Here is a 20,298-nt window from a genome sequence, read left to right on the forward strand (position 1 = left end):
GTTAGAAGGGGAATAGTATGAAATGTGCTTCAACTGTGGTGATCATAACTGTGATAGCTGTGTTTTTTATTTTAAAAAGTAGAGAAAATAAAGGACAATAAGGGGCTGTAGAAAGGGAGGTCCCAGGTATGGTGGAGATTGGAGCAAATAGAGAGGGGATGGGAGGAGACTTCGGCAGGGTTCTGTGTAAATCCCCTGTGTAACTCAAATGATCAGACGGTAATCTATCCCTAAAGGCAGAATTACCTCCTCTGGATTGAAGAGAAGTAATCCAAGTGTTCATGGAGAGAGTACGAGGATTTAGCATTCAGCAAAGCAATCATTTGGTGGCTGATTTATAAGCCCTGTTGGTATTTTATTTCTGGAATTAAATAAGGCAAGTGAGGGGAATTATCACAAGAATGGCTCTTTCTTTTGAAGTAATGTCTTTGAAAGATAAAAGGCTAAATTATGTCATTAAAAGGAAAAAAAGCCCTGAAAGAATTTAAAAACAAAAACTACTCAGATTATTTTCTCTCTCTCGAAACTCACTTTCAGGAGGGGAAAATTATGGGCATGCAAGGTAACTGGTTTCAGACATTTTTTGCTTCAGCCAAAGAAAAAAGAAAAAAAAAAGTGGGCATAGTATTTGCTAAACGTGTATCTTTTCAGATTAATACTCAATTTAAGAAAAAGGAGGGATGGCTTATCTTGTCGAACAGCACAATTGCTGTGTTATTAATAACAATGGGTTTAGTGTATGCTCCCAATTGAAAGCAAAAAAAATCCCAAAACCTTTTTTAAGGACTTCTTTAAAATACTGCAACACTTTGGGGAAGGGGAAATTATACATGAATCCTTTCTGGGACAGATCTGATAAAAAGAGAAAGGGGATAAGAAAGCAGAACTACACCCAGGGGAAAGAGATTACACTGTTATTCGTACACTTATCAGTTATCTACTAGACTAGACTGAATGTTAATCTCTAAATCCTTAATGAAGCTGACAAGATCTGCAGAAATTGGCACCATTAGGTCAGAATATGCACCAGTGGAAGCAATATTTGATAGCTGGTATGGGTCCCAAACATTAACCTTTTGGAAAATGAACTGCTTGCTTCTTCAAGATGTATAAATAAATGATACAGACAATACAAAAAGAGGCCTTCTTTGGGAAGCACGTAAAGCACTGGTTAGGGGCCAACTGATATGCAGAGCCTCTCAGCTGAAAAAAAGAAAGAGCTCAAGAAACGGCAGAACTAAAACAGGAGATAAAAAGGCTACAAGACCTTCATCAAAAACACAGGTTCCAAAAAAGTGTATGAACAATTAACATATATGTGAAATTTTGAATGTGTTCATGACAGATGGCCCTGAGGTATACAAAGCAAATGTTTTCTGAAAAAGGAAATAAAATTGATAGGCTATTGGCTTGAAAGCTAAAAGTGATTCAAGACCAACATTGTTTCACCGATTAAAAACAATCAGAAAAAAGTATTTCATCAGGGAGCGTAAGTATGTGCTACTTTTGTTTTTTATTATAAAACCTTCTTACCTCAGATACTCCAAGCTCTAAAGTTATTCAAAAATATCTGGAAGTAGCAGGCTTGCCAAAGATAAACAAAAATTATAAACTTTAGATAAAGAAATAAAAAGAAAAAATCTGAGTGGCAAAAGCAAGTCATGAAAAGTAGTAAAACTCCAGGAAAGATGGCTTTCCATAAGAATTTTACAAGGTACAGCACAACCCAGTTTATCTGATCTAATTCGAACTGGGGCCAGATCGGATAATCGGGAGAATGGGAAAGTGCGGGACTGCAGCGCCATGTGGCAGCCACAAGAGAGATTGCCCACTTCCGGAATTGTGTGCGCTAGTTGTCTGGTTAATACGGAGAGCCAGGTAACGTAGGGTCGGATAAACGGGGTTCTACTTTATTTAAGGAGGTATTAGTGGGTCCCTTGAAAGGTACCTTCAATGCTATTTTGTTAGAGGATAAACTTCCACAACCTATTAACGAAGCTACTGTGGTTTTTCTCCCTAAAGCTGGAAAAGACCTTACCTTAAGCAGCTCTTATAAGCCCACATCACTGTTGAATCATGACAAAGATTTTAGTAAAAATACTAGTTAACTGATTGCAGTCCATGCTCTCAGCTTATGTAAATCCAGATCAAAGTGGATACATTAAGGATAGACAAACGTCATACATTATTCAGCGAGTTCTTGGGATCATCCACAATACCAGATCACGAAAAGATCCATTTTTTTAATTATCACTTGATGCAGAGAAGGCCGTTGATAGAACAGAGTGGAGCTTTCCATTTCAAGCCCTGTCCTATAGGGACATTGGCCCCTAGTTCCTTAAATGGAAAAAAACTACTCGACACCAGTCCCAAAGCAGCTATGTGAGTTATTGGGGTTAAATCTCATGTTTGAATTATACAGAGGGACTAGGCAGGGATGTCCATTGTCTCCTTTACTTTTTGCACTGCTCATGGAGCCTTTCACACAACGATGAGGAACAAGGAATCTATCACAGGAATAAAACTTGCAGGAACACATCAGAAAATAGCTTTAAATGCAGAGAATGTAATTTTTATATGAACCAAATATTTCCTTAAAATTAGTTTCTAAAAAAAAAAAAATCTATGACTTTGGGTTAGATTTGAAGTAAATCCTGCCAAATCCGAGCTATAAATGTGTCCAACTCTGAAAAGCTATTCCTTCAGAAAACATTTGGGTACAAATGGGCAACGAATTCTAGAAGACACCTGGGAATTCAAATCTTAAATAGTCTTGAAGAATTCTATGATTTAAATGTCAAACACAACTTCAGCAAACGGCATGCTTGGGGAAGTATGCAATTTTTTGGTTGGGAAGAACAGCTAGGGTCAAAATTAACATTTTGCCAAGGATACTCTTCTTGTTTCAAAATATTTCTTTGATGATTCCAGATAAAACCCTAGCAGGAATACAGAGGATTTTGTTAAAATGTATATGGAATAAGACCAAAAGAAACTGCAGAAACTTTGTACAAACCCATTAAAACAGGATGGACTAGCTGGTTCCAAATAATCTATGGTACTATCAAGCCAGCCAGCCCAAAGCAGTAGTGGACAGGAGGTGCTTTAACCCATCCAAACACTTTACAGAGCAAGAACATTGTGGTGGTGTGTGCATCACTAGGCTACCATGGATTAATTTAAAAATAAATAAATAAAAAAAATCACACCCTCCAGAAATTTATACACATCCTATAGTAAGGCTACTCTACAGATTTGCAATAGAACTAGATATAAAAGAAGATCTTTTATCTTGCCAAATGATACCCACTGCAAATAATCCAGATATTAACCCAAATTACGAACCAGAGAGCTTTAAAAATTGGGAGAGCCATGGAATATATATGGTTCACCCGCTACTGAGCAAAGAAACGTTTCTAACTTATTTAGAGATCAAAACTAACTTTAACTGGCCCACTCTCCCATGGTAACAGTACTTTCTAGTTAGACATTATATTTCTTTCAACTCTTTAGGAAAAAATGTTTTATACAGAAACCTAACTTTAATAGAAGTGGTGGCATCTGGTCAATTAGGAAACATAGGTTATAACTAATTCAATCTTTGCAGACAACTTTCCTAACAAAAAATGTCCATATATGACATGCTCGGAAAAGGACCTGGGCAGAAAAATTATACCAGACGAATGATGTTTGATCTGGAAAAATGTACCAACAACTTCAGTCTGCAGCACAATAAAAGAAAATTTATTTAAGAAAATTTATTTAAGATACTGTTTCAATGGTACCTCACACCAGTCAGGTTATACATACATACAGACATACATACACACACACACACACTTGAATGGGAACAAATGTTGGGAGAAATCATAGTGAAAGAAGAGATTTTATGCATAGATGGTGCACATGCCCAGTCACCAGAGAATACTGGGATGCAATCCATCACCAAATATTTTTGAATATTTATTACCAAATGATCCTTTGGTAATCCTCATGTGACTTCCTAGAGGAAATGATCACATAAAAAGTAATGAAGAATTAATCTCTCATCTGCTAGTAGCTCCTCAGTTATTGATAGACTCTCATTGGAAAAAGAAAAATAGTCCAACTGTAGAGGAATGTCTCAAAAATATGGAAGGCGGTTATTATAGAAAAATTAACACACCAGTTATGTACTCAGCAAAATAGACAGAGGACAAATAGATACTTAGATATTTAGTTACCTTTTATTCAATACTCAGACAAAGTACATTGACCTGCAAAAACCCCCACCACACCTGTTCAATTTTTTTTTAATATTTACATTTGATAGACATCCTGGTCTGTTAAATATGTGTAATCAGAGATTTTACTCAATTAAATAAAATAACTAAAAACAAAATGTCATAGGTATTGTAATGATGATCACTCTGTAATATGGGAAAGTCCTCCTAAATAGAGATCGGATGTTTATATTCTGGTATAATGTCTCTTTAAACAAAAGCTCATTGTTGTAATGTTTTTCTTTTGCTCCCGATATTTACATGGCAAGGATTCTAAACCTGTTAATACTTCCTAAATTAATAAATAGTAAAAAACAACTGCATTTCAATGTAATTCTGAACCAGTACTAAAATACATTCAATGAAGCTTTTCACACATAGTCCTTTAATACTGAACTTGTCAAATTTAAAAATATATTAATTCAGTAAGAAACAGCCAGCTAACAGAGTTCTGGCATTAAAAAATAAATGTTACAGGCTTTTGCTTTTAAAAAGAAAAAAACCAACACTTGCAGGTGAAATATTTGTTTTGCCTACTATATTTACAAGAAACACAAAATATTACTTTGACTGAAAGTGATTAAATAAAATTTTTACTATTTCACTATTCTATTGTTTCCACTTTGTTTATTTTGTGTATTTGACAGCACCACTTTATACATAGTCAATTTCTCCTTTACATTTTGTGGGTTTTACATAAAAAACAAGAGAAGACAAATATTTAGGAAAATGTGATTGTAAAACTACAGAAATGGGCAGACACAGTCAGATATATATATGTAGTACTGAAAACTACTTTCAAATCATATTTTTAAATTGATTACATTTCAAGTTGATGTTGATTTAACATTGGTAGGCCATTGGTAACTATTGTTTTAGGTTCTCTGGTTCAGGAAGACTAAGCTTGGAAGGTTTTCTTGGCAATGGCAAGGGCTAGAAGCTTAGTTTTTATTTTTAAGTGAAAGATTAAATTTCACAGAAACTAAGAGGTCACCCATAGACAGACGGAAATACCATGGCTGACTATATGCTGCAATAATTAGCACTCATATGAACAGCCTATCTCCAAAAACCAAAATAGGATAGCCGATTTAGTCATTAAAAGGGCAAATACTACTGATATGAACAATTTCTTTACAAAGATTACAACTAGATCCCAGAGCGAGCAGGTAACAACTTTCTTTTTGTAAAATAAGATGTGTTATTTCCCTTCCCTACCTGTGCAAGAGCTGGTTTGGGGAAAACATCATCTTTGCTTTCTTCTTTGCTTTTCTCAACTGGAACCCATTCTCCATAGACACTGTCAGCTTCCTTTTTCCTGTGTTGAGACCCAGATGAGACAGGGAACTCCTTTGTCAAAGTTACCTGATTTTTTGGTGCTGGTTTTACGATAGGAGTGGTCTTAAAGAAAAAGAAGCATTTTGCAATTAGGAAGTAATAAAGAACAATACGCATACAAGGTCCTATTCCATAGGAACAATTACTGTAGGGGTTTTATGAACACTAAGTGCCAAACACTATTTCAATTTTCCCTCCTTAACTGGAATTAAAATGAAAACTCTAAAGATACAGTCTCTGAACTAAAATCGGGACTATGTTATTTAAAACTGGATCCTTGTTTCAAACATATGATGAGTGAAGTGACATCTAAATGGGTAGTTTTTCTTTCAGTTCATAAACAGTGCTAGAATTATTATGGAGTAAAGGTGCTAAATAAATTAAAATGATTATTGCTGATGATGAGAACAATACAGGAAATGCGCAATTCTACAGAGCGAAGAAAATATTGATTGCTCTGTGAAAAACCCAAGATGTGATTTTGGACCCTTCCCCTCCACATTAGAAAATCATGACATTTCACTAAATAAAAAATAAATAAATGCTTCAGCTACATTAATGGAATACTTGTTGTACTCACTCAATTAAAATGATTGCTTTTTAAATCTTCTGGCACATGTACAGTTTAAGCATTAAATGTGGGGAAAATGCAGGTAAATAAAGAAACTGAAAACTAAGCAACTCAAAGTACCATTTAATAGCATCATCATATCTTTACTTGGTTCTGGAAGAGAATATATTCCCATTTTGTCATAGAGATGAGACATTTTGCACTTGTGTTTTATTGACGTGGAGTCTCAAAGTAGAATGCTATATATACTTAGTTATGGAATAAAACATACAAAAACAGAAGATCAAATGTTGTGTGCCCAAGAAACCAAGACCTAGATGCACTGTCAATGCTAGATCCTGCCACGTGACGCTTACACAGAATATACATATATAAAACGAACACAGAGGAAGTGTGCAGGTATCACTGATTTCAACGGTGTACAGTTTATCCAAAATAAAGAGAAGACAGGACAAAAGAACATCTAAAGTACATAAAACATTAATTTACTATAATTCTACAATTAAATTTATACAAAGTAACAGCTGTAAACCATTGTTTGGAAAGCATGTACATAAAGAACAATTATAATTAATATATCAGAAAGAATGTACCTAGTTTTGACTCCCGAACAGCGCCGTCTCTCTCTTCCAAAAAAAATTCTAAAAACTCATCTATGATATACTTCTCTTTGTTCTAATAATACTTAGCACTAATATAGTGCTTTCTATCTTCAAATAGCTTTACAATTTTATTTATTCCTCACAACATTCCTGTGAGGTAGGTAAGATTTAGACCCATTTTCCACTTGGGGAAACAGTCAGAAACACTACCTGACTTGCCTAGGCCACAAAAGGATATCTGTGTCAAAACAAGGATTAGGATTCAGGAGTTCTTAATTCCAAGTCCCATGCTCTCAGGTCTCCCCTCTATCTGTGTATTGCAACATATTATTTTTCTGCTTATGGTTTTACATTATCAGCTCTTAATGGCAGGGGCCGGCTGAGCACCATTCACCGACTGCATATTACTATGTACACTTGTAGTAGTATAGTAACATCATCTTGATCAATTAAATCTTAGGCAAACCTAGCCAAAGAGAAACGTGCTAGAGTTGTACACAGATGATGGATTGATGTTTTGGAGGGATTATTAACAGACTCCACCTCTAGATGAGAAGGCAGGAAGTGCCCACAAGGTACAGTCCCTCTAAATATCTGATCACACGTGCAAGAGAGAACACATTGCCATAAAGAACTCCCCTCACCCTCTTCCCCTGGTACTGCATATTCCTTCTGGGAGATTTAAATATATAATGAAAACCAAATACTATTATATTAGCAAAAACAAAAGATTAACAGCAATGAAACCATGGGATCTAATTAAACTGAATCAGAGTTCTCAGACAGAATACAATGTACTGTCAAAAAGCTACTCTATCATCTACAATTAATATATTACCAGAAGCATCTTCAGGTTTACAAAACACATGGCTGACCACCTCACTCCTGGAACAGTTTTTTGTGGATACAGCAAAAATAAAATCCCAGAGTTCCCTGAGCTATGTTTAAGGTAATAAAAACTCTTCTTGTATTGTAATAATGCTGACATATAATCCAAAAAGATTTTAGTTTGAGAAGATGCGAATTCCAGCATTTCTAAGTTCCTTGCTATTTATAGCAGTCTGTGTTGCAACTAAGGATTTCTGCATTCGAAAATAGTACCAGGAAAAAGGGTTTTGTTTGTTTTAAGTGGGATGCCTTTCACTCAGCATGAAGGCAACAGTTCCAGCAGGCAACAAAGATCCTAGAACATTGGTAAGTCTTTTAGAGAAGACAGACATTCAGTAAGCATATTCCAGTTTTCTCTGGTACACCCAGTCCATTAAACTCTTCCTCTGTCCATCAGTATTATTTTGAAATGCTTTGTTGTCCTGTATAAAACTAATTAAATCTGTATGATCTGAAGAAGTTTTCTTCAAGTCACTCACCCACTGCAGAACTGCCTCCATTTTGCCATAGAACTTTTTCAGCATTTCCCACCCCCCACTCAGTACCTGAAAGAAGTTCCAGAACAGTGTGTAAATGATTATGAAGCAAGTCCAAACACTTAGACATTGCCATTTTGAAGTGCCAACACTCAGATTCTAATGAAAATCCTGGGCATAGAAGGTGCTGAAGATTGAGTGTGCCCTTCTTTAGCCTCCTAGTGATGCAGTCAAAAAGTCTTCCTTAGATGAAGAAGGCTTGCATTTCAGCATAATCAGGTTTTCTAATACTATATAGAGCCAGAAATAACAAAAAGTCTAAAAAATTCATGGGTAGATTCTGTTTAAAGGAGAACAGACTGTTCTCTTACTCCCCAGACCAACAGGGACTGGGAGTGCTGGATAAGTAAAAATCAGTATGGACAACAAATGTGGATCTCCAAACAAGAAAATCAAAAGGAGTATCTCTGTCTGGTGTGAATGTCACAATACAGTATTCTATTTCTGGAAATTATCATAATACAGCAGGTAAGACATCACACAATCATAATAAAAGTGATGGGATATTATACATACATATGCTTTTTGGTGTATAGATAGAAAACCAGATATTTCATCTAAAACAATTCCAATATGTTAACTGATAACCAGGAAATAGACAGAAAAGTCACCTGGGATTTCTGAGGACAACCACAAAGACTGGAACATCCTGTTTAGGTGGTCATCAGAATCCCTTGATGAAAATTTACAGTCTTTGGCCAATTATTTACACACACACACAAAATGTATGTGCAGGCCAATGGACCCAAAGATACACACATGATGATACATAGATAGTATATAATGTATATGATTCTTTATATAAAATTAAAAGTTGACCTGCAGAGGACTATTAAAATTCAGCAACTTTAGAAGCACGTGCCGAATGTCCCCAGTAAACAAGGATGTGCTTTTGGTAGATTGATTTAAAATGAAGGCACGTGATGGAGGGTGTACTCTGTTCACTGTTCTTCACTCTCACAGTGGACCTCAATCAAAAACTTAGCCCTCCCTTATTAACTATTTTTAAGCCTCTAGTTTCTATACTGAGCAGCAATGACAGTATCTTTTGCTCAGCCCTCACATGACCGGTGTTTGGTCCTGATCCTGTGAACACCTAAACACATGAGTAAGAGCTTCTCTATGCAGAGAAGTTATACCAGTAAAAAGTAGGGTACAAATTTAAACCACTGATTATATTGATATAACTCCTTGTGTGAACAGACTTATTCTGGACACTCACTTTGGAAGTGATTTAAACTAAGCCAAAAAAAGCCATTCTTACTCCAAAATAAGAGTGTCCAGATGGGGAGTTATACCAGTATAACGATACCGGTTTAAACTACACCTGTATAACTGGTGAAACTTTCCCATGTACAGAAACCCCAAATCCTGTTTACAGGATTGAGGCCTTTATATGTAAAGAAGGCAACCACTACTTCTTCCTCCAACCTCAAAAGAAACTAAGGTGTGTAGTGAGATTATTGAAACTGTCAACAGATTAAGAGTGGCTGAACTCCATGCGAGTTGATTTAAAAACGAATTCATTTAAAGCCAGTCAGTGTATTCCTACCAATATCTGTAACAAAAAAAAAAAAAAAAAACCACATCACACCAACTTCAAATATGCTGTATTGGAAAACTGTTTAAATAAAAAGGGCTCATCTGTTTTCAGGAGTTTCTAGCTTTAATCAGAACTCCTGAGGACCTGCCAAATCCTTCCATACCTCATCTGCTACAAATATAAAAAAGACAAGGTTACCAGCTGTGGTTAAAAAGAATGATTACACCTTTCAGTTCCAAGATCTGGTGAAAAATTTCACCGAGGAGAAAAATGTGTTTTTGTAGAAACAGAACATTTCAACAGTCCCGCCGTCACTGCTCTGTTTGTACTAAAAAAGAAGTGTTACGCAGTTTGTAGGGTCAGAAAACGATAGTGTAATAAAGTGGACGCCACTCATCTGCAGTGTGCAGCTACCTCTTAATAAGCTTCTTATACTAGTCTGTGATGGAACTAGTCACTATTTCCACAGACACCTGGTCATGGTAGATAACCTGGCAAAAATAAACCGGAAACACTCTGTAAGACCAGGAAACAAACTTCTTAAGACGGCAGGTGATCTACACAAGTACCACGTTTAATGAATATTAATCCATATAAAAAAATGTCAATATATTGATTCAGTTTAAATATCCGTTAATTCTAAACTGGCTAAAAATATATTTGATACTGGTAAGTGGAGAGTTAGAGGGACTGTAAAACAATCTTGCTTCAGTTGGTGTCCTAATCACCCACCTTTAAATTTATTTCCAGACAACATACATTATAAATAGAAAAAACTATATTAGTGCAATATTAAGGCAAACAAAAATCAAGAAACATGAAAATTAAGGTTAACCATGCAACCTTGACTCTGCCTCTTTATGCAAATAGCAGGCAATCACATAATTAGGTTATCAATTGAAAAAATACACTTTAGATATATGCACCTAAGATAACGTATTGTCTTGAATTTAAAGAAGAGGCAGAATTAAGGTTAACTTTTATTATCCCAGACTTTTAAGAGCTTAACTATGCCCACCTGGATAGTACTCCAGCTGCTCCATTTCAATAAATTATGTTTTTTTTGCGGTTTAAATTGATCTAAACCTTTAAATCACATTAGGCAGCTAAAATTGATCCACACATTTAGATCACTTCAAGCTTTGTGAAAGGTGTACAAAGCGGGTGAAGGTTAGACAAGAATTGGTCGGGTGCAGATCAACAAGGAGCACTCAGACTAAACTTTTAAACGAGTTTTGAAAAGCATGCCGTTCCTAAGCTGAGAATGCATGCTCTCTGCATTTAAGTGTACACCTCCCAGTGTTTTTACAGAAAGCTACTGCATGTGCTCAATATGCATTTTTTAAATGCTCCTAACTTTAGTAGATGAAAATGAAACCAACCAATGTGAATAGTCCTCAGTAATTATACTAGAGCTGTCAATTAATTGCAGTTAACTAACGCAATTAACTCAAAAAAATTAATCACAATTAATCAGTTTTGATCGCACTGTTAAACAATACCAATTGAAATTTATTAAATATTTTGGATGTTTTTCTACATGTTCAAATATATTGATTTCAATTACAACAAACTATACGAAGTGTACACTGCTCACTTTATATTATTTATTACAAATATTTGCACTGCAAAAATGATAAAATAGTATTTTTCATTTCACCTCATACAAGTACCATACTGCAATCTCTTTATCATGAAAGCGCAACTTACAAATGTAGATTTTTTTTTTTTTGGTTACATAACTGCACTGAAAAACAAAACAATGTAAAACTTCAGCGCCTACAAGTCCACTCCGTCCTATTTCTTTTGCAGCCAATCGCTAAGAGAAACAAGTTTGTTTACATTTATAGGAGATAATGTACATTTACAATGTCACCTGAAAGTGAGAACAGATTTTCACATGGCACTTTTGTAGCAGTCACTGCAAGGTATTTAAGTGACAGACATGCTAAACATTTGTATGCCCCTTCATGCTTGGCCACCATTCCAGAGGACATGCTTCCATGCTGATGACGCTTGTTAAAAAAATGTGTTAATTAAATTTGTGACTGAACTCCTTGGGGGAGAATTGTATGTCTCCTGCTGTGTGTTTTACCCACATTCTACCATATATTTATAGCAGTTATAGCAGTCTCAGACGATGACCCAACATGTTGTTCGTTTTAACACCACTTTGACTGCAGATGTGACAAAACTCAAAGAAGGTACCAATGTGAGATTTCTAAAGATAGCTACAGCACTCAACCCCAGGTTCAAGAATCTGGGCTGCCAAAATCTGAGAGGGATAAGGTGTGGAGCATGCTTTCAGAATTCTTAAAAGAGCAACACTCCGACATGGAAACTACAGAACCCAAACCACCAAAAGAGAAAAATCAACCTTCTGCTGGTGACATCTGACTCAGATGATGAAAATGAACATGCGTTGGTCTGCACTGCTTTGGATCGTTATCTAGCAGAACCCATCATCAGCATGGACGCATGTCCTCTGGAATGGTGGTTGAAGCACGAAGGGACATATGAATCTTTAGCGCATCTGGCATGTAAACATTTGGCAAAACCGGCTACAACAGTGCCACGCGAATGCCTGTTCTCATTTTCAGGTGACATCATAAAGAAGAAGCAGACAGCATTATCTCCTGCAAATGTAAAAAAACTTGTTTGTCTGAGCGATTGGCTGAGAAGACGTAGGACTGAGTGGACTTGTAGGCTCAAGTTTTACATGGATTTATTTTTGAATGCAGTTATTTTTTGTATATAACCTGTAAGTTCAACTTTCATGATAAATAGATTGCACTACAGCACTTGTATTAGGGGAAATGAAAAATACTATTTCTTTTATCATTTTTACAGTGCAAATACTTGTAATCAAAAATAAAAATAAAGTGAGCACTGTACACTTTGTATTCTGTGTTGTAATAGAAATCAATATATTTTAAAATGTGGAAAACATCCAAAAATATTTATATAAATGGTATTTATTATTATTTAATCGCATGATTAATTGTGGTTAATTTTTTTTAATCACTTGACAGCCTTAAATTATACACATGCCAAGTTTTATATGTCAAACCTCAGTCACAAGTTTTCCACATATTCAAGAATGTTTTAAAGTGGAAAAAATGCCCTATATTTCATTTTCTTTCCACTCACGCAAACCTGAAAGAACAGCTGAAGGTATTTTCTCCAGTCTTTCAAAAAATAAAAAAATCCATTTTTGGGGAGAAGCCAAACAGGGAAAATTTTACCCCAAAGGTGAATACTTCAGAACATTTTGAGCATATGAAAACATGAAACCGTAACAAAAATTTATTTGCATTCTAAACTATAAAGTACTTGCTGCTAGCATGAGAGCTGTATTAAATAAGCAGCATTATGAAAGGCTATATGCTAGTTTTCTGTATATATGTATCTGTCTCTACACAGTTACATTGCCTAATTTATTATTCTGAGCCTTATCTGGGTAACAAATAATACCAGCCTTAAAAACATAATATTTCATTTAATTGTACAGTATTTTATATTCTTCAGGACTTTGATCGCCACACCCTGTGAAGCCTAGTCAGCACCAGGAGCTGAGAGAGATTCAGGCATTCTCAGTAAGGATAAAATTTTCAGAGATTTTAGATGAAATATGAAGAAATCTCTAGTGAGCATGTGTGAAGTAAGATTTTTCAAAGGGTTATAACGTGGCCATATTTGGTCAGATTTTCAAGGACATAGCAAGAGGCACATCCCTAATAAAAAGGTCAAATCCTTGTTAAATTTCAAGTCTCTGATTCAAAGCATAGGGGTGCTAAAGCTGTTCAAAAAACAACAACAAAAAAAACCCCACATAGTTGTTAGAATCTTCTAACATGGGCAAAAAAAGTGCATTTTCCCTAGGTTCATTTTTGGAAACAGCTTTACTATTTTGGTTGAAATTTTCCAGAAAAGAATATTCAGCCTTAGGCAGCCATTGGCATGAAAAACTTCAGCCCAAATGCTTAAAGTTTGGCAAAGTTATAAGCAACCGAAACCATGATCCTATAATGGGAAGCGTCAGGCAACCTCAATAATTTACAGCATTCATTATCAGCCCAGTTTATTCTTTAAAAAAAAAAAAAAAGGGGGGGGGGGGGGGCAAATACTGTATTTTGCCTGTATTGCATCTTAAAGATAGGCTCATCAGGGCTGTATGTCCCCACCTCTACCCCAACATGCCGGACACCCACTTACAGCTAGGAGTTGAAGACACTGAAATTCGCAGGCAAAGCTGTGAGCCCCTGCTGCCAGCCCAAGGCAGCCAGAGCAGGAGCAGCACTGGGGTCTGCGCTGCTTTCCTGTAAGCCATAGGTGCTGTTTTCACCCTCCCATCCCCCACACCCCAGTCGGGAGGGGAACAAGCTTGCCCAGGCTGGGAAAGAAGCTGCCTGCAAGGAAGTGCCTAGCTGCCTCTGGAGCCTGGCGTGGAGCGTGAACCGCTGGAGCTGCGTTTTGTTCAGAGTTACGAACATTTTGGAGCCACGGATAACTTCCATTCCCAAGGTGTCTGTGACTCTCAGGTTCTACTATAAATACTGAAAAATTAGCTTTAAAAAACTGTTAGTTAAAGAAAATCAGTTGTTTTTAAATATATTAATTTTAATCAGACAATGTCTCTAGAAAGAAAAACAGTGAGTTTTAATCTAGCACCAAAAGTTTCTCTTAACTTGGCCATGAACTTCACTAGGTTTTGGACCAGTCTCTTACTATGGCATTCAAATAGGCATGTTGTTGTTGAAATTTTGTTAACATTCCGTTGCAAATCCATATCAAGATTAAAACTATAATCCTGTAATAAACTAAAATTTCCTCCATTGATAAGGGTCACCGAATTTGTTTTTCCCGTACCTACATAAGTTTGCTAAAATAAAACAAAATTAAAACTTATAATCTATAATTGATGAAAGTACTTACATTTAAGTTGAAAAAAATGGGTTTGGGTTCATTGAGTTTAAAAGGATGATTGTAGAAAGGGCGTTCTTCCTCCTCTTCATCAGAATCATGAGGCTTGTTCACGATCACGTCATCTGTGCTTTGTGCAATCTTCTTGCATTTCTACCAAAAAATAAATTCTGAATCAATCTGAACATCTGGACAGAAACATTCCTTATTTCTACAAGAAATAGGACTTTCTGACAAATTCATTGAAATAAATATTTAAAATCAGGAATAAAAGAATTATAAAGGAGGAGTTGATCGTTTGGGGAAATCTTTAAAAAAAGTCAACTTTGCCATTTTATTTGTACCTCATCTATCTACTGAAGTGTGTCCATCTTGTCTAGATAGGCTTTGAGCTCTACTCTTATATCCATCCAGAGCCCTACTATAATCAAAGGGGGCTGCATGGAGCTATTTGCAGGATCCAGAGCTAAAATTATGAGCTCTTCAAAAGCACAGACTGTCTCTTACTGTGTGCTTGTATCAGCACTAGGACCCAGGACAGTGGGGCCCCTCTCCTGATTGGGGCTTTTAGGCACCACAACATAAATGTTTAATAATAGTAGTAGTAGTAATAATAATAAAATAAAATAAAGTAAAATAAAATAAAATAAAATAATAATAGACAGCTCACTTATTTAGTTGGCCTGCAAAATTTCCACACAAAATGACTGCAAGGAAAAACCCAAGAAACAATTACTGGTTTTCACTGGTGGTGCAGAAATCTTCCCAGGTGCAAGGGTTTTAAAAGAAAGATTGGGACACCTCTGAAATGTTTTGCAGGTTACAAGAACTGAACAGGACAATCCCATTTTGCGTACTGTGGAAGTGCAACCTAAAAACGTACAGTAAGTGGGGAGGTGCTAAGAACAAATCTGTGTGGCAGTCCAAGTTGTTACTCTTCCAGGAATATGTAAAAGCAACTTTAGGGTAGGCAGTAACAGTATGACCGGAATATCAGAGAAGAGACAGCTTCCTGAAAACAACTGGTGGACTAGCATTTAATAACAAATTACTATTTATTATTTATAGACTGGCTTGTACTTTTTGCTCCAGAGGTATTTGTAAATGCATTGGTTTGAAGTGAGTTTGAGAACATTATAAAGTTGGAAATTCTGACAGCCAAAATAATTAATGGTGTTTTTCTGTCATGAAAAGGAGCAGAGAAAATAGTGGCCATGCGTTATTGCTATGTGACCATTCATCATTAAATATTAGTAACAAATTGGAGACATTACATGGCTCAGGAGATTGGTAAAAAGATTTAGATCCAATCATCTATAACTTATTGGTTCAACTCCAGTTCGTATCAATAGCAATCAGAAGTTGTAACCATTTGATGATTGTTTGATGGCCTATTTGGAGTTGAGAAGAAGCCATATCACAAAAACTACCATTGCAATGGCACACTTCTTGTCAGTCTCAGCAGAAACCAAAAACTGAATAGACTTGGAGACTGTGCTACTATTTATGTCAAGTCCCTCCAAGACAAGGTTGAAGCACATCTGTGTGGTGGGGCAATGTGGGGAAGCCTGCACTGCCACTATACCATGTTATACCTAATATGTGAAGAGTCAAATTTCAGTCTTTATTTATGTGAAATGGCATCTTTTCCATGAACACTAAAATTATGATTTTATTTTATAAAAAATCTTAGATGTCAGAACTGTGATAGTTTTTAAAATGTCACAATGGCACCTTTGAATAGAAATTTTTCAGTGTGAAAACATGAGAACATATCCCAGAACTAGGCAAAATCAGACTGCATGAAGTTTCCTGTGACAGAAGAAACAAGGTGCAAAGATTTCTTTTGTGATCTGAGTAAAAAGAACTTTAACATACTGCAAGTGGTACAGGTCATAATTTTAATCATCAAATTCTGTCCTTGGGTACGCATAGGTAAGTCTCACCAAAATTGAGAGGAGCTGAATATGTGCAGTAAAGGATAGAATTTGACTGAGTACAAATTGTGAAATTTTTATATTTTTAAATTATAAAAGTCAGTGACTGAATGCTGTAAGACAACAAATATTAAATTTTCCATATTAATATAAGCTGTGAAGAGAACACACTAAACAATTAGGGTTCAATCTTGCAGTCTTCCTACAAGCAGACTTTCATGAGAATTAAACATATAGAATTACAGCTTGACCAGACACCTACTTATTAACAGTAGCAGTTGGTTAGTTATTTTCAAATTTAATTTGCTTACCTCAGTGAGCTCCTTTATTGTATCTCTTGCTGACTTCTGAGTAACTTTCTCCTCCTTCTTTGCTGGAGCTATAATAGGCAGTAGGCTTGGTGGTAAGGGGACACCAGCCTTAGCACACATGGCAGCTGCATTAGCTTTGGCTATTTCAAGTAGCTGGGCCTTGTCTATAAGAATATTAAATATTAATTAGTGGGCCTTTAAAGATTTCTGAAGGCCAACGTATATGTATAGTTATACATATATAATAATTTTAGGACCAGTTGCAATAGTAAATCCGTTTTTCCACCAGGCCAAACAAACTTTATGAAAATAAAAACAGTGCACACACATATATAAAGTGTGAATAATATGTTGTGTATTTTTAAAAGTAACATGGAACATTCCATTCACTTTTCCTTCATATCACAGGAGTCATATAATTAAAGAGACTTGCACAGGAGGAAAAAACTGCATCTGTGCATTTTTTTTATTTTTGCTTCTTTATGTTGTATAAAAGAAGGCCTGAAGGGTTCCCCCCGACCAAAAAAAGTGTTAGTTTTTTCTGCTTGGTCCTTACTTTAGAAATTCAGGTCTGTGAGACTTGAGAAACAGTGAAACAAAAACTTTACAAGAGAGTGAGAAAACATGAAAGATAAGAACTGAGAAGGGAAGGAAGAAGTCCTTAAGACTACCTAAAATTCCAGATTTTATGTGAGAGTGTGTTTTGGTCAATGCCTACTTAACTTAATTGACTAATTAATATTTTGGAGATATTGTTTAAAGAGTCAACATCATTGCCTCTTATATTAAGGTGAAAGTTCACAATACTCATCCTCGAAGACATGGGAAAGGTCCTCCCACAAAAACTATGGAAGACCAGAGTTGACACTCCTGATATTTCTCAAGTAAAAGTGAGGGAGAAAAGTCATAAAAAAACGAAAATGGGGCACAAGCCCAATTCTTCTGAAATCCTTTGCAGCTCACTTTTAAACCATTCCTTGAAATAATATCTCAAACACTGAAAGTCAACTAAAAAGGACAATATTAAATATACAGACTATAACCAAAACAATCAGGAAGTTAACAAGCATTTTATGTCATAGGTTAAACACTATGAATATATATCTCAAACTGTTAAGAAAATTACTACATATTAAAAATTTTTAAACATGACAGGATTTTGCTTTTTCATGGAAAATAATAAATGTGGTTTCTAATGTGTAGAGGAGTCAGGTAATGGAAATACACAAAGCATATTTGTATATTCTAATAATTGTGATTCAAACTGCTTTTCAAAAAATCCTGCAACAACCAAATAAATGAAGTATCACCACCTTAAGGAAAGAGTTACACAGGTAAACCCTCGCATATCAGGATGAGATTCCCCTTACTTTTTAAGCAATGAAAAAGAAGATCACAGAGCTTCATAGCTTGCAGCTACAGAAAGGCCTCCAAATGAAGGTCTAAGTGAATTTGCAACAGCGGAAGCTCACCTCCCCAAAAAATGCTCTCACTCCACCAGGAAAAGCTGAACATGCTGAGTAGGGGCTACATCTCTGCTCATGCTAAACCAGCTCTTGTTTCCAGATATTTTCTCCCTCCACTAGCTCCAACAATGTGGAATGGGGGGGACAAGTCAGCATGCTGAGCTGTTCAACTCTTCATCCTCTCATTTCTTCAAGCAATGAGACTAGCTGGGGTTGGGAACAATTTAAGAATTTGCCTTCCTCCCTAAATGCTTTGAATATAAAGCTACTCTGGCACCTGTAATGTGGCTGAGAGAGGGAGAATACAAAGGAGTGAAGTGAGGGGCATACGACGTGGCCCAAGGTGAAATCAGGAAGCTGAGCACACACATAAGGAACAGAAACAAAACTATTCAAAAGATCAGGGAGAATGGAAAGGAACAGATAAAGCAAAGAAAATATATAAGTGACTTCTTTATTTTAGGGTGGGAGTATACTGAAGTTTCTTTCAGCTACTGACCAAAATAACTATTACATCTAAATAACCAATAGCAAAAAAGAAACTCAAGAAATATCAACTCCTCACTACAATTCTTCACAGTGGGGATTCCTCCTCTTCCCCAAGGATAATAAATTGGAGCTCTGTTCCTTGTGGCAGGAAAGAGGCTGAGGACCCAAGAAAACAATGTGTGATATTACTGCTTTTAGCCTTAATTTTTGGTTGGTCTCCATTGTTCTGTAAGGAGACATCCCCAGTCATATCAGATTCTGAAAATCTGTTGCATCTTGCCACACAGTTGAAGAGCCGTTTTCAGTGCTATATCATATATGTGATGTTAGGTTATGGTCATGCCCTCAATAAAGAGTTTTAAGTTCCTCACATTTCTAGGTAAGTCGTCTTCCACATCTTGATCTGGAAGTCATTCCTGATGCAGGCAGCAATCAATGAGGAGCAATGAACTTCCATACTACAGCTTTCCAGCATCTGGAATAACATCCCAGGTGTCTTGAGTCTTGCCTCTGACTAAGGCTGCCTCAGTCGCCAGTCTTATGTTGAAACGTGTAGTTAACATAATGGATTGCTGCTTAACAACTTGGAAACCAGCTAGTTGTAGCCATATATCGCCACCTTACTATGTGATACAGAATAGAATATAGGGACCCTGACAACCTATACATGGTGGCAAAGTGAGTAGATCTATTCAATATACTCAGAAATTTCAGCCCAGCATCCTTAAAGGGTTCTACCTTAAAAGAACTAGTCTCAATACAGGCAAGCTCAGCTCCTAAGGGGAGTAAGCAAGGGATAGTTACTAGATTTTTCCTCCTCAACCCCCATGGAAATTTGGAGTGCATCACATGAATCCTCTAGCTCACATCCTTTGTTAACCAGATTACTTGCTCAGTCCTGCCTGTTTTCATATAAGTAGGAAGTAGTTTTGAACAGCAACACAGAAGCTGTGAATGAGGTAAGAGAATTAATATGACTGGCAAAGAAACATTATGTTGACCGTAGAGGACTCCCACATGTATATTTTGTTTTCCACTTTCTTAAATAATGTGCTATATGCTCTTGGAAAAAAAACAAATCTGATGAATCACTGCATCTTAATAAAAACATTAAGGCCTTGATCCTATGATTACAATGTGTGTGGACAAATCCTTGTGCACCTGCATAGACTCATAACCCCAGGGTTCATCATGGGTCTGCCTATGTGGAATAACCTGTAAAATCCTGTACCCTTCACATTTTTCTGCTGCATTTTCAGTCAGACTACACACTTGAATCCCCTATAAGTGCATATTCAATGCCAACAGAAAGTCTATTAAAATTAAACAATTGCTTAAAATTACTTCGAAGAGATTCCTGATGAATGCTAGGGTTGCACTGTATTATCTTCATCAGAGGTAGGATGAAGTTTACATAGGTCAACACTACGCA

The 20,298-nt window shown here is 36.2% G+C and overlaps 1 protein-coding gene across 8 annotated transcripts in view; it reads right to left on the bottom strand.

Moving 5' to 3' along the window:
* The window catches only part of SON (SON DNA and RNA binding protein), a 61,742-nt gene that overhangs the window by 23,649 nt on the left and 17,795 nt on the right, over positions 1-20,298 (bottom strand). For 6 of the 8 annotated variants that reach the window (XM_073361704.2, XM_073361714.2, XM_073361694.2 and 3 more), the window contains exons 4-6: positions 16,912-17,075; positions 14,676-14,816; positions 5,481-5,663 (exon numbers count right to left, since the gene is read on the bottom strand). In XM_073361704.2, coding sequence (XP_073217805.2) covers positions 5,481-5,663; positions 14,676-14,816; positions 16,912-17,075 — 488 coding nt within the window. Of the gene's footprint in view, positions 1-5,480; positions 5,664-14,675; positions 14,817-16,911; positions 17,076-19,237; positions 19,342-20,298 lie in introns of those variants that run through there. The other 2 variants (XM_073361739.2, XM_073361748.2) reach the window with 2 other exon arrangements.

This window comes from Lepidochelys kempii, chromosome 1 (assembly GCF_965140285.1).
Source record: "Lepidochelys kempii isolate rLepKem1 chromosome 1, rLepKem1.hap1, whole genome shotgun sequence".
Lineage (NCBI taxonomy): Eukaryota > Metazoa > Chordata > Testudines > Cheloniidae > Lepidochelys > Lepidochelys kempii.